A 15,494-nucleotide genomic window follows, 5' to 3' on the forward strand; every position below is an offset into this window, starting at 1 on the left:
AAATACCTCGTCCTATGGTTTTCTGGTTACATTTCAATAACCTTTCAATAACCTCCTATTAAAACTTGAAGAGTACTTAAAAAGAAAAAACCAACAATCTCCTCTGCTTAACTTCTAGCACAGGAAATTCAGACTGGAATTAAAGTCAGATTTATTGTTTCTAGTACATGAATCATCACTAGTAATAAAGATCCTATCAGCCCTGTTCTGCCCTCATTTACAGCTGTACAAATCGATCATCTGTGGATTTGTAAGGGAGTAGTTTAGAACTTCCTTAGCAATTCCATGTGACATGTAAGCTATGATGGAGTCCAGCTCTCTCTCCCAGAGCTGCAGTAGCTCTGTAATGCTAAGCTTGTCACCAAAACAGCACTGTGACTACAGAAACAAGGGAGGCTGTTAAGGTGCCATTTTTATACCACCACTTTTCTTAAGGGGAAAAAAAAATTCACTACTAGTATGAATGGAAGATTCCAGAGATCAAAGCTGCAGATAACTACTGCTTTCAGAGTAACAGTAACAGCAGAGTAACTGCTTTCAGCAGTTCATGAAAGCATTTACCTGCAGAATGTATTTTAATGCAACTACAAAAAGTTTAATGATTAGCAGGGTCAAATCAATAGCTGGAGATTTAAGGCTTGTATCAGCTGAAGCCAAAGTGATGGTGACAAAATGGACTACTTGCTACGTGCCAACAAATAATTTACTTTTAGAAAAATATAATGATAAAAAGGTAAGTGTAAAGCCCTGCAGAGATGAAGTTCCACCTTTTCCCCCTGTTACTGAGGCATCAAATGCCTGACATTATATTTAGAGGTATCTTGATACTGTGTCATAGGTTTGTCTGCAATTCCGCATGTTCCAACTCCAACCTTGCCAGTTACGCTCTCAGGGGAAGCAAAAATACTCCTCTTTACCTGCAAATAAAACAGAAAACACCATTTCTGAATAATTACTAACTTGCTCTTAAAAAAACAATCATTACCATTCAAAGTGTTTCAATATCCTCAACTGCTTACTCTATAGACAGGCATGCTTTCTAAAGGCTAGCTCATCTGTGGCACATTATCCACAGGTGAGACAACAGAGCTGGGAACCTCCTGGTACCTAAGTACTGGATGTCATCGTGGTACTCGGGACCTTGGGTCAGGCCAATAATGACTAGAATTCACCTCTCTCAGAAGACGATCTCTTAGAATTGTTCATAATGAAGACTGACGTTTTACCACTATGTCTGGCAGCTCTTGGTGAAGCCATCATAAAAACTAAAATAACGCTTTAAAATGTCCTTGCTACCTTTTTTGCACTATGCTTGCTATTCCAGGGCAGTTACTTAGTGCTGTGTCTGCCAGGTCACAAACACAGCCAGAAGTCAGGCTTGGAGGTTTAGACAGGCCCTCAGGTTCTAAGTCCCAACAAACATGACCTGGCAACCGACAGTGAGCCCAGCGCTCCAAGCTAAGTTCAACCTCAGCCCCTTAAGAAGAGCACTCCTCCATCATCCAGTACAAAACCAGGCCTTTTAAGTGTACAAAATGCACACTTCAGAATCCTAAAGATGAAGCCCCTTTAAATCCCTTTAAAAACCACTTCTTCCTCTCTCCCAAAGTACTGCACAGCATTCTATGCCCTGTTGTTACTTGCATACTGACAAACCAAACCAACCTGGCCTTTTTTGTTTTTAGAATAGGCTCTGTTGTTAAACTGTTGCCACTTGACTTTCTGGTCCTCTCGTTCCTGTTCAAGTTCCTTAATTCTCTGAGCTTTTTTCAAGGCTTTCTTCTTTTTATATTCTCGTTGCTGGGCTATCATCTCTTTTCTGGAGAGAAGGAAAAGAATACATTTTATGTTTGTGCCTTCTCCTGTAAGAAACTAAAACTCCTGTAAGACAGACATGCACAACAGTTTTCCATAAGTAAATGACAGAAAACAAAGCTTGTAAATATTCTCCACTTCTAGGAAAAAAACGCACGAGTCTTTCCATGCATAAGCATTATATTGCTTATTTATATATTTGGGCATAAGAACAACAACCACCACCACCACCTGATTAAGACCATGCCAAATACAGTGACCCATGGGACTGAGTGTGATTCACTTCTGAAACTGCAAATGTACCTATCAGCACTTCTACATTTCAGAAGCATCTGGGGTTTGGAAAATTTAAATAGCCCACACAAGTGAAAAGCCCAAACTTTTTTGGAGGTCTGCAGGACTCTCATGCTACCAAGTACTGGACAGGGATGGAAGGAAAAGAATGACGATAAGTTACTTCAGTAAAGATAAGGAAGTTCAAGGAGTTGATCTATGCCACAATGCAGCGCCCCTCAGAATGATCCCTTAGGGAAGGGATCATTGCCCATAAAAACTCTGAAATTATACCACTTTTTTTTTTTTTCTTCCTCCCAAAAAAGTTTTCAGCCCTTAAAAATACCTTTCTATGTTAGACACAGTAGGATATTGGGTAAAGCACATCTCCCCAGCGATGGGGTCAACACAGCTATCCCAACACAAGGATGGGGCAGAAGCAGAACTCCTTCAATACTGGTAAGTACACTCTGTTGTGAGCCAGATCACAGATCTGAGTAGAGCCTGCACTAGATCTGGGCTGAAACTATTAGGCTGTCTGTTGTCAATGAAAGAGTACTAACCTTTTTTTTCTTTCTAATCTACTGCTTACATACTTGGTATCTTGAGATAGCATAATCTGACTAAAACAAAGCCTATCGTTATCTTGCCAGGATACATAACAGACATGATACCAGCCATGATAATCTACCAAACGTTACATGCTAGATTGATTTAAGATCCTTTTTCAAGCAAACATGAAGATATTAAAGATCCATAAAATTTAAAAAAAGAGATTCTATTTCATTAACCAATTTTTAATAGCTGGGGAAAAAAAACCTAAATAGACAAAGCCGCTTTCAGACTTCTGCCTGTGTATTACTTACTTGGACATGGGTTTGTTGCCACTGTCCTCTTTTGCTTTTCTTCCCTCTTCCACAGGCTTGAGGTTGAACAGAGGTGTAACTTCAGCATTGCCATATCCAGCAAATGTGACTGCAGCTGTTCCATTCTCCTCATCTATTTCTTCAATCTCAGCTTCGTAACACCTGTAAAGATATCATGGCTGTAAGCATGTGAGTAAAGCTTTAATACTCAGCCCTTCCACACCTACACTGTCAGCCAGCTAATGGCATTAAGTAAAAATTTACACATATCAGCCTTCATTTTCAGGGACAATACCCAAATCAAACCAAGATATTATTTTCTCAAGGTCAAAGGGACACACATACAAAGACTGGAATCTACTGTATTTGACCTTTAGCATCAAGAAGCAATGACCTCAGAGTTATCAAAACTAATGATTAATGATGGGGCCAGTCTAATCAGACATCCTAATTTGGTTCTAGTTCTGGCAGGTCATGAGATTGGGAAAAAAAAAAAAAAGACACAACAAAATACTGCATTCACAGAACACAGCTTTCAGGGAATTCACTGAGGAGTTTCAGAAAACGTCAGCTCACAAGAGCAAAGCTTTAGTTCCCTTTTTCTCCATATTAAAAAGAATTAAGAAAAACTGAAGCTTTCAAAATATTCCCCCTTCGACACTTGCAAAGTTAAAAGTTTTCTTACTGATATAAAATAGCAATTTTGAAATTTTAGCAGAAATCAGTCCATTTCATATTTGTGTGTATGAAACATTTTGGTCAACCAAACTGACCTCATAATGGGAAAGATGAAAAAGAGACAAGTGACATTTCCAAAAATATTTAAAATAATTAAGTCTAAATTCAGAGCAAAAGGATACATCTAAAGCAAACAGAGGAATAAAATGAGATGTTTCATAGACAGTATTCCAGTTAACATTTACTAAATTAATTCCTTGTGCAATTTTAGTGGGCCAACATGATCTTGAACTGAGCTAGATGAAAATACATAGAAACCCAAACTGCATGAGGTAAAAAATATTAATCTCTGGCTAGTTCTCCATGAAACACTGGTCACTTAAGAAATGTTGTAACAGAGGCAGAGGGTTAAAAAACCCAATACAATTAAAGTCCAAAAAAGTCTACTCCAGTGGACACTCTGGCACATTCTTCCCCAAGCTCTGATCCTCTAACCCAGTGATCAGAGCAAGAAGAATGACCCAATGGTGACCTAAGACAGTAAGATTCAATTTTTAAGTACTTGCACAAAAGCATTTTACTCATTAATAACCTGTGACAGAAAAACTGTTCACTTTTAGGTTTGTTTTCTACCTAAGGCACCAACAGCTATACCAAAGTCTCTACTATGTGGTTACTACATTGTTGAAAGAATCACACTGAACAACAGAGTTTCTCTTCAAGTGGTAATCGTTGGGATATTAGTCCTGCACAAATAGTAATTTTTAAGAAGCTGCAACAGTTACACATTTTGCAGTACGGTAAGTAGTTTTGGAAGAAAGAAGAAAGTAGTTATTTCAAAGATTATGAAGTCAGAATGAACTGCTTGGGTTCCCAGAACTTCACAGGCTAATGTAATGGAGACTAAATCCAAACAATTGATTAATTCTATAGTCACATTACACAGCTAATTATTTCATAGCCAAGAAACAGCATTTCCAATTAAAAATTAATTTCCAATTAGTGGCACAAACTGAGATAAAGCAAGGATTTTTCTTGATAGCAATCAATTACATATATATGAATGCAATGACAAATTATGAATTACACATCCTGAAACCTTTACAAAAGACTGCTCTGACAGATCAGTTCATGAAAGTCTGCCATTTATTATATTAGCAAATGGCAATTTACCAAAGCTACCCTACTTTTACAAGGTTAGTGACAAACAGGGCATTTCTAGAAAATGACCCCACATCTCTGCTTTTTATCTAAAATACTGACCTTTAATAAAGAGGGTACAAGAATACCTAATAACATATTTCTTTCCAAATTTCTTGTTGCTTTTAGTCACCCTAGGGGCAGTTCAAACTGAATGAAAGTCTCTTACCATTGAACTATTTCATGTAACTGTTACAGAGAAGTTTTCTACACTTACTGTCCATCCTCACTCCATATCGCCATACATCTATCCCCAACCTTCCAGGAGTGACTGGGCAGAGCAGAAGCAGAACTGTCAGAACTTGCAAGAGTTTCCGAAGGTTGTGTTGAAAGGAGATCTTTGGTTAATTCTATGACTTCCTATAAAAGACAAAAAACCCACAAAGAATAATTTTTCAAACTCTGTTACCATGCATATTCTTACCCCAAGCTTACTGGTTTGGTTTTTTTAAGTTACTGTATTAAATTCATAGGTGATGTCAAGTGGGCAAGTTTGTTCTGTTTTGTTAATCATTTAACTAAACTCACTTATTGAAAATGTAGATAAAAAGATGTATGATCCTCACTGTATTGCAGTAAAGTTGCCCATGCCCTCCTCAAAATTTCAAGTAGTAGCCTATTATTTTTATAGCATTTCTTTCTAGGTGAATTGTTTATCCACAGGCACAAAGACACAGCTAGACAGTCTCAAGAAAAAACAAAAAAATCAACAGTCTGTACACATGGCTGCATGCGATGTTGGTTATTGATCAAAAATCACACAACATGTGGCAGAGCAAGTATTCAGCAGGACAGCGCTCTGAAGACAAAGCGTGAAAGGATGTAACACTTCTATTCTCTCTCTAGCTGGCAGTTTCTTTCATCCCTTCCCATTTGTGACTGGCTGGCTACATTATATATAGTAATCTATAAAACACACAACAACTACAAGTATAAGTGCAGCATTTCTATGTGACAAAACATTTTTTTAGTTTTACTCAAAAATATGTGGATTGGCTGAACTGAAACACCCAGATCTGGGGTGGAAGAGTGCCTTCGAAGACTGTCACTCCATAAAGCCCTCTCATTTACAGAAAGCACTCAGGTGCATAATAAATAAATTGATTTCCTTAAGTCATTTTGATGCAAGGGTTTGTTTTTCTCTAAATTCCCTGACCTTAAGAATTCAGGTCAGGCCTTCCCTTGCTAATGCAACAAGACAAATAACAACAATTTTTTCCAGTTCTCCTTTAAATATTATTCATTCACAGACAGGAGCATGCGAAAACCCCTCCCCAACTTCCTGTCAATGTTACATTCTTATTCTGCAAAATCAAGACCACTGGTTTTCACCAGTGTTAAAAGTCAAAGGAGCCGGCACCTAAAAGGCCATTTAAACTTCCTGTATAAGGCAAAGCAAGTCTACAGTCCTTAAAGAAGAAAATTTCTTTATTTCTTTGAGTATCTCAGCATGAACCATTGTCACTCTCCTAAATAACAGTAAATATTTAACTTAGGGGATAAACAGATAAACGATATTCAACTGAGGCTCAGTGGAGCCTGAACTTTCCTCCCAGCTTCACATCCTAGTTCATCTATGGGCATACAAAGACTAGCTCAGGAAAAAGTGGTAAAGAAGCTGTTACTCATTCCTCAAGAACCTAAAGGATCATAAACAGTTCCCAAATAAGAAATTAATACAACATAAACTTACATGCATTTTTATCTGATAAACTATACAACTGGCATGAATGGCCTAACAGTTTGTTTCTGTTGCAGCTGTTAATGTCTGAATTTCCAACACCTTCCTAACAGAAGTTCTGCTCTTTGTTTTAGAGGAGCTGCTAGTTAGTAAGTGCAACAGTAAGTGCAATCAGGAGCAACTGTAAGGACAGAAACCTGCTTACAATTACTTCTACTACTTTGGTCTCCATTTTCCGTAATACTATAGCTGAACCACAACAGATTTTGATTATCAAGCTACCTAATTTGAGAGCGCTCTGCAGAACATACAGCATTAGCCTAATTTTTCCTCCCAGATGCAAAATCCCAAACTGTTCCTCAACATAAAGACAGCTGTATTCTGCAAATCCAAGAGGCATCATGGTTTAAAGTAGGTATCTTATCTCAGCAGATCAAATACATCAGGCACAAGCTACCTGAAAGTGAGTATTTCAGCTATGCAGACTACCAGTAATATGAAACTGTTGACTTATTCTTGCCACATTCATAGATGGCTTATTGTAGAACTTAAATGTGAATAGTTTCAGACAAGTCTACCAAGGATTCTTTGAATTTGATAAAGTCACTTACACACCAGGCTACACATAACAAACTTTTGGTAAAAAAAATCTTCATCTGATATCCACCTATCATAGCGCTAAGCCCACAAGAGAGAAACATTAATTTTATTGCAACCCATGAGATAGTTCTAAAGTCTTTAACAGAATAGCTCATTCAAAGAAAATTTCTGAGCACAAGCTAGACTACCACAGCAGCTCAATACAGCCAAATGATCGAACAATGTGGCTTGCTGCCGCATCCCCGTGACACAAAGGTGTGACCCGCAGAGAACACTAGTTAGAGTTTGCCAAGATTTTTCCTGACCAACTGGTCTTTACAAAGCCAGTTAGAGATCTACGCTCCAGAACGCAACACCCACAGATATCATCTCCAATTACAGGAGACGACAGCTGCCATCAAGTTTACTTGATATGAAAGGTAAGTTTGGTCCTTGGGTGCATGGACACTGTCCTAGAAGCGCTTCAGTGAAACAAAAGGTGAAAAGCAAAGTATTTATAAAAAATCCTTGTAATATTTCTTTTAATCTTGTTACTCAGGAATAACCTGAGTATACGAAATGCAGTACTGCATCACTATTTATGACAGAAAAAAATGTTTCAATTATATTGTTACAATCTTTTTTGAACTAATTTGAAAATTGTTGTACATTGTAACAATCTTTTTGAACACATTTGAAAGCTATGTAGTTGGGACCCTAAAGCATCCAACCCATTTTTACAATTGTTAGATTGGCATATATTAAGTCTGCAAAACATTATGTCATTTTCAAGGTGGAACATATGGATAGCAAACCTTTTGGGGACGAAAGTGTAAAGATCTTCCCCATTCTGTGCAGAAAGCTTTTATAAAAAAGTTTGCAAGTTGTCCTTTCACATCAATGATCTCTGCATATCAAAGCCGAGGTCGTGTTGGTATCGGAAATATCATCCCATATGGGTTTTGCTGTGCATTTTAAAAATATAAAAATATACACATGCTTTTAACAGTGTACAACGAAGGACATTAAGATGATCTATAAAGTGCCTTGTGGGCACAAAGCCTTTGTAATTTAAAAGGAATTCTAAAGATCACTGATTTGAGGCACTACCCGTATTTTGGTTGAAGCATCATTTTTATTGCTGTTATTTCCATACAGCATAGTGGTTACTGAATCTTGTACTGGGTAGTTTTATATATTTTTAGATCTGATGGCTAAAGCAATCCACAACAGAAATGAAGCAGCATCTTGCATTCTCATGACAAATTTTAACAGTACTCCTGGGTTTTTTTATATGCCAATGTGTCTTTATATGCACAAGAATCTAAGAGACCACTTATCAACTTAAAATTAGTTTGGTGACAGGAAGACTACCAGCCAATACCCTAAGGGCCAGAAATGTTTTTTAGCTTTTAAGAATTTGCTGTGCTCTCACAGGTTTAAAAAAACTGCAGGTGGAAAATGAAGAACACAACTCCCTTCCTTTCTTATATAAAAACCTTAACACAATCGAGGCTTAGATGTACAAGGAATACAAAACTGCACTCTAAAGCTTTTATCACTGCAAATGCACTCAATGAATAAACAGATTCTGGATCAAATGATTTGACAACTTAAAAATAAGCAGAAAGGCATAATGTTAAGCCCAACCATCAGGCTTCAGCATAATAAAAGCAACAAAAACCAATGACTTTCTGATAAATGCTTTAAAAAAAAATAAAGAAAAAGAGATAGTAAAGACAGCACTGGCATATCTTTCATTACTCTGGCTGAAGCTCTTAGCAGAAGAGGTTGCTATATAAATTAGCACATCTTTTTTACTAATCTACAAGATAGCCTTAAAATAGGCCACACTTTGGGTTTTTTCAAACTAACCCTACCATAATTGTATTGAATTATGTGAAAAGAAAGTAATAAACCCACCAAGTATATATTTTTATTGCAATGCAAATGTTTAGGAAAGATGAAACACCTCAAGACCCTCAAGTTTCAGCTACTCATATCCTCAAGTTCTCACCTGTAAGTCTTTCTTCAGTTTTAGTAAATCTTCATTTTCTGCATTCCCAGATAAGGCAGCCTCAACTTGCTGAAGCTGAGCTTTGTAGCTAGCTAACTGCTTAGCAAGGTCTTCTGACATCTGCAAGAAACATACACACGCCACACATCAAAACAAGGCTTGCCGCTTTTTAATGACATCTTGTGGTGCAAGTACAGCGAAACTGATAAGCAAATAACATGAAAAACTATTACTAAAATAGTGAAAGTATAACTCACTAAGTTTCAATAATGCATTATTTGACTATAGATAGTCGCTCACCTTAATTTTTGTACTGTTCAACTACTCCCGAGCAGTTTCTAAAAAACAAAGCTTAACCACGGCATGCCTGTGTGCATGCACGGGAAAACACATAACTTACAGTATGTAAGCAGTGGGGTCTTTAGGCAGCCTCGAAATTACCCACATCTTTGGAAACCTACCGCGCACTACAGTTTTTCCCCTCTGATGCCACAAGCCACAGTCTTCACGATTACAGCAGCGAAATCCTCTGCGGCACCCGGGAACCGGCCCCTCCCGGGGTGTTCCCGGGAGCCAACCGCCCGGCACCAGCAAGCCCGGCCCAAGGCCACCTGCTCCTCGTCGGACCGAGCCGGGCGACGCGGGGCGCGGCGGAACGGCGAGGAAGGAGAGCCGGACCAGTGAGGAAGAGCCCGCGCCAGCGGACAGGCCCAGGCTCAGGCCTAAGCCGCGGCCTAGGCCCAGGCCCAGGCCCAGGCCCAGGCCCAGGCTCCCTCAAAGCGGGAACGACGAGGCCGCCGTGCGGCAGAGGGGGAAGCGCGGGGGCGACGAGCAGCCGCCGGTTCTCACCTCGACGGGCGTGCGGGGCCCGGGCCGGGGGGAGGGACGAGCGCGGTGGCGCCGCTCCGAGTCCCGTCGGGCCGCGGCCGCTTCCGTCTCCTTCGCCGCAGGCCGGGGGGAAGGGAGGGGCGGGGCAAAGGCCCGGCGCGCGTCGGCGCTCGCGAGAGCGCCCCGCCGGTCACGTGCTGCCGGCGCGCGGCGGTAGTCGGCCGAGCAACACCGCCCCCTCACGCGGCCTTCTGGTCACGTGGAGGGGGAGGTCCCCTCACCGTCTCGCGAGGCCTCGAGAGCGGCGCAGGCGCGTGGGAGCTGGCGCGGGGAGGCCGATCGCGCGTGCGCGCAGCAGCGCGCGAGGCCTGAGTCTGAGCCGAGGGGGCGGCGGCGCGGGCGGCGGCCGCGGGGCCGGGGCGTTGTGCGGCCTCCACCGCTGCCCCGGCGGCCCGGCTTCGGGCCTGACAGTTCCCTTGCCCGCGTACGGGTCCCGTGTAAGGAGAGGGCGGCAGCACCTCTTCAGGCAAGCGCCCGTGGCCCTCCCTGCCGCGGCTGCGCGGGACGGGGAGGGAACTGTGCTGTCCCGCTGCTGCGGCCGTCCTGACAGGATTGACATCAGCAGAAGCTGCCAACGGCATCGAAATCTTCCTCTTTTGGGCGAGGCGCAGCTCTTCGTTCACAGAGGAATGATGTCAGATTTCTGATGTCTGAGCGCTCGCTGCTGTAGGGGACCGCAGGGTACCTGGGGCTGCGTGCCTCTGATGGATACGCTTGTTCACGTCTCTGTTCTTGACAAGATCAAACGCGAAACTTTATGGCTGCTTAAGTGATAATTAGAACCGTGCAAAACTTACTACCAAACAATTTAGAAGAGAGTTTAGAAGAAAGTTTCCATATTTGGTCCTACAACAGGAGAGGAAAGGGGGAGGAAAAGCTCAGTGGCTTCTTCAAGCCTGTCATGGGAAGCAAAAAGTATTTCCTGGCGGAAATCCAGTAATTAATTTGGCCTTGAGCCTGTGAGCCAAGCAAATTAAGCAAGTGCCCAAAAAGTTTCTTAGTATTACTAGGAGGATCGGTGTCTTCTGCTAACATCCTGTCCCTCCTGGTTGGTCATCGGCATGCAGGGCTTCACAGGAAGATGACTTCACTTGGACTCTTTGGGTTTGTTTACATATTAAGGGGGAAATACATCTACTGTGTTCTACGACACGTGGTTTATGTTCTCGGAGGATATCCTGACTGAGGATAAAACACATTTCTGTATCTTGGTGTATGATTTGATAATTAAAATACAGAAATTATTGGATGCTGTTCACAGACTGATTGATGACCAAGTGTAACAATGAAGACAACAGTAGCATCTTTTTAGTATTTTTATTCATAATCTAGAAATAGATACAGAAAACATTTCCTGATAAGACTCTGGACAGATCAGCAGATCTTGAAAAGAAGTACAAATTTATTGATACAGAGCAATCCTAATGACTTTGTGAGTGTGCCTATGAGTTAAAATGCACACTAGTACAATCAACTTCACATCTGAGAACAAGAAATCTAGGCCGTACCTGCAGGATTTAAATGACAGAGAGGGACTGAGGAGGCATGCAGTGTCCAGCTATCTCCAAAGGCAACAACAGCAAAAAGGAGAACATTTCTGTGGTTGCATCAGCAGTAGCAAGCATAAGGAAGTATTTTACTTCTATAAAGGTTTTGGTGAGAGTTAATACTGAAATAGTATATAAGGTTCTAGAGTCTGGAGTTTTATGGGGTCTGCCAACTTCTAAAAAGAGCCACCAACATTATTTGGCAGCTGGAGAAAACACTTCTCAGTGAAAGGCTGAAATGCCTAATCTGTTTAGTTCATAAAGGAAGACTGGGAGGTGACTTGATTACAACATGTAACTGATTTGAAAGGAAAATAGTATGAAGTACTTGAAACATAAAAACATTGTAATGCCCAGTTGACTAAATGCTAAAGGTACAATTACCTTTAAGAAGTTTTTGGGTTTTTTTCTCTTGGCTTCTACAACTCAGGATAGTGCCTTTTTAGATGCTATTTCAACACATTCTATCGTTCAAACACATGCTATCATTCAAGCGCATGCTGCTACGTATAGGAAGACAAGTCAGATCTTGAAACTGCTGATCTTTAACTCTTAAAATGGGAAATTATCATTAATTGCATCCTTAAAACTGGATCTGTCTTCACCTAAAAATAGAGGATTTTTTTTTCTATGTCTGATGAAAGAACCTCTTTTATACTATATTGAGGAAAACCACAGTATAAGCAGGACGTCTTCCTGGTATCTTGCAGGTTACAATTTTTAAACAATATGTTTTACAGTTCATTAAATGGTTGGTGCTTGGAGGGATATCTGCATGGTAGCACATTAGGACTATTTAAAACAATATATATCCAGTTGTTGTCAAGATTTTGTCCTTTCTGTATTTGTGAGGAGAAGTTCAGGTACATTTGTGCCGTATCTGAATGTTTCTAACTGCATCCAGTACATTCATCTTATCCATGTGCAGCAGAGTAGCTACCAGAACTGTATCTCGTAATAAATCCTTACTTTTTATGAGATGTTTATACATTGTAGTGCAGTATTACAGTGTATTCATAGAATTGAGCCATGTTATTTACAGGCTATAAAGTTATACCTCAGTAATATCATTATTACAAAGTAATAGATACGATGTTACTGGAATTTATGTATCACATTTTATCATACATGATACATAGAAATTTAGTGTAGTTTATTGCCAAATGAAAGCATGTAAATTTAAGACAATACTTCATCACAAATGCTGTAGAATTTGTTTCCCTAATTTAGAAAGAAAAGGCAACTCTGTCAGCTTTTACCGAAGCCAAACTTTGCTGCCCTTAGCATTGAGGCTTTCAGCTGTGGTTCCTATCCGGAAGCTGTCCAATTGACGTGACTGTACTTGGGGAACAACCAGGGAAAACTGGTGTAACTGGAGACCTTCTCGCCACACCGGTGCTGTGGGGCAGCAGTTAGTGTAGCGGTAGCAGTGGTACTCTTTAATGAATGGCACAGCTTGTTGGCAAGGTGAGGTTTCTAATAACCAGTATAGCTGGGCATGCCTTGGCGCTCATAAAGGGCCTGCCTGTCTTCAAGGCAGACTAATTGACAGTTGGAAGAGACACTGGTGCGTCCTGCAGCCCTGCTTGGCTTGTCCAGGAGGTGGTAGTGGTGCTGCGCAAGACATTCGTATCACCAGCTGTGTTTAACTAGCAAGGCAGGAAACTTACTCGGTTGTAGGTCCACAATTATGTCTCTTTTTTACAGTCTGCAGTGTTATTTTCATAGCTAGAGCTATTGGGAACATATACGTGAAGTTATTTTTGAAGATCGCTGGGACTATACAGTCTTTTGAAACGTGTATGAGTTACGGTGAATAAGTACACTTAAATCAGCAATATTCAGCATTCCTTAATGTTAAATCCTGAAGCAACTAAGGGTCAGAGATTGGAGTGCTCAGCAGCAACTAGTGCTATAAAGACATTATTATATCCAAATGGTTTAATATCCCTGTTTCTCTACTTTGTCTGGATGGATGGATTGTTGTGCTCAGCACAGGGACCTAGTCACTAGCAAAAAATTGGCTTCTGCAAACAAAACAGTCTGTCCTCATGACAGAAATTGCAATCCAAATCTAGGCCAAAATGGAGACACTGGATTTTTTTAGGCTTTTCTGGTAGGCTGCCAGCCTGGCAGGCATTGCCCTGGTAGTAGGGCAGTATGTCAGGCTTGAAAGTCATTGGTATATTAGTTTGGATCAAACCATCAAGAAAATGCCGTATTAATATTTCGGTTTTGAGGGTTGTTTTCCTGAAGTGTGTTTTTTTTCCTTTGAGTTGACCTGTGCCTCTAAGCAAAATTGGCTTTTTTTTTGTACCATTTGTGACCATGGGCAGAGCTGTCAACTTTGTCCACAGATGCAATTATGCAATATTTCTCATTACAAGGCATTTTTTTGTTGTTGCTCCTGCAAGATTTGTTTCTATAGGCTGAATGTTTTTTCTACCCTTGTTACCATAAGTCGGCAAGATACAAACTTTCTAAGACTCAATTTGAAGTTTAGAAAGCAGGCACTTCTTTATTGCAGCGCTGGATGCACAGGGGAACGCCCCATCTAGTGTGCGTGCTTAGTTACTCCACTACAGAAATTATATACAATCAAAATATACATATTCATCATATTTCCAAGAAATGTTTATCATATTCATATTATTTCCAGAAACTCATTAATATATGTAAATGCTCGTGACGCATGCACCTTCAGGTACACAGGTGGTCATCCAGGGTCCTCTGGTGGTCGTCCATAGTCTTCCTCATTGTGTTCGCTAGCTGAACCCAATCTTTGCGCATGCTCAGCTCAGTTGCAGAACTCCATTTTTCACTAATCTGGGAATCTTCGTAAGTTTTTCTCGGTTTACTGACCAGGCCTACAACTTACCACTCTCTTGACAAGCAAATCCTGCTTATTCACAATGCTACATTGTTCAACAGTTAGTTTATAGTTAAATCAGATAGATAAATCATACCTAGTTACCATTACACAAAATACATGATTTAATTTTCATTAATTGCTCTCTTGATTATACAATTCTATCAATATCCATACTTAAAATAATCAATTATCATTTCCATTAATATCTACTGATTGGCATCCTTGATTCTTCAATCAAGATGGGAAGGGTAAGAGGATTTCCAAGCAGCATTACTGGTGCATAACAAGTTCCTGTAGTATAGAACTCAGCAAAACTTTCTCTATTCGATTCTTCATTGTTTCGTCTTGTTTCCATTAGTTCCTTCATTCGAAACAGTGACTACTTGGTGAGGGTCCTACGGTTGCAAGTTTCAAAGCAAACAACATTCTAATGTTCTACTTCTACCATAACTAAATTTAGTGATTTTACAACACCCTGGCTGTTTGGCTCTGGCTGAACTTTGGAAAGCTTCAGCAGTTTGACACTTATAAAATCAAGTTATAGAAAGAAATGCTGATTGGCCAGGCACGTGATTAAAATATACAGCTATTCTGTTGAGTTTCAGGTGTCTCTTCATTTTAAAGTACGAGCTTGAAACTTTGTAGGGAAGTTCTCCTTGTTTAAGGCTTCACTTTTTGCTCTTCTAGTCTCCTGAAATTTGGCCTAATTGTAAGGTTTTGAAATACCTGTTTACACAGAAGTTTGTGTGGAAGTGAAGTCAGTTAGGTAAGCATGTACAGGTTTCCAAACATATTTTTTCTACAACCCTGGTAGCCAACACGGATTGTCGTGCTAAGCAAAGAAACTGAGAGCTCAAACATGTTGTGTGCTCTGAATGATTGCAGTAGTTATGCCCCATCAGTGAAAAAGGCTTGGTGACTAAAACTGAGGAGGAAAAGTGAATCAGAACTGGATGAGGAATAAGAGCCAGGGTGGGGCAGCATGGAGATAAGGAGAGAATGTCAGAATTGGGAAGAACAGACCAAAAGGTTGCGTCCATTAGGACCTCATCAGCTTCAGAAAGGTCTGAGACTCTTG

At 40.4% G+C, this 15,494-nt stretch overlaps 1 protein-coding gene across 1 annotated transcript; it reads right to left on the minus strand.

Moving 5' to 3' along the window:
- Positions 1 to 201: 201 nt before the first annotated feature.
- SMNDC1 (survival motor neuron domain containing 1) lies at positions 202 to 10,013 on the minus strand. The gene is made up of 6 exons (XM_059821212.1): positions 9,959 to 10,013; positions 9,110 to 9,229; positions 5,050 to 5,192; positions 2,955 to 3,116; positions 1,666 to 1,819; positions 202 to 917 (listed from the first exon to the last, which is right to left on the minus strand). Exons 2-6 carry the CDS (start codon positions 9,227 to 9,229, stop codon positions 780 to 782), a joined length of 717 nt encoding a protein of 238 aa, XP_059677195.1. The 5' UTR covers positions 9,959 to 10,013; the 3' UTR covers positions 202 to 779.
- Between the last annotated feature and the right edge of the window lie 5,481 nt (positions 10,014 to 15,494).

The sequence above is a fragment of the Gavia stellata genome, chromosome 9 (genome assembly GCF_030936135.1).
Source record: "Gavia stellata isolate bGavSte3 chromosome 9, bGavSte3.hap2, whole genome shotgun sequence".
Taxonomy (NCBI): domain Eukaryota; kingdom Metazoa; phylum Chordata; class Aves; order Gaviiformes; family Gaviidae; genus Gavia; species Gavia stellata.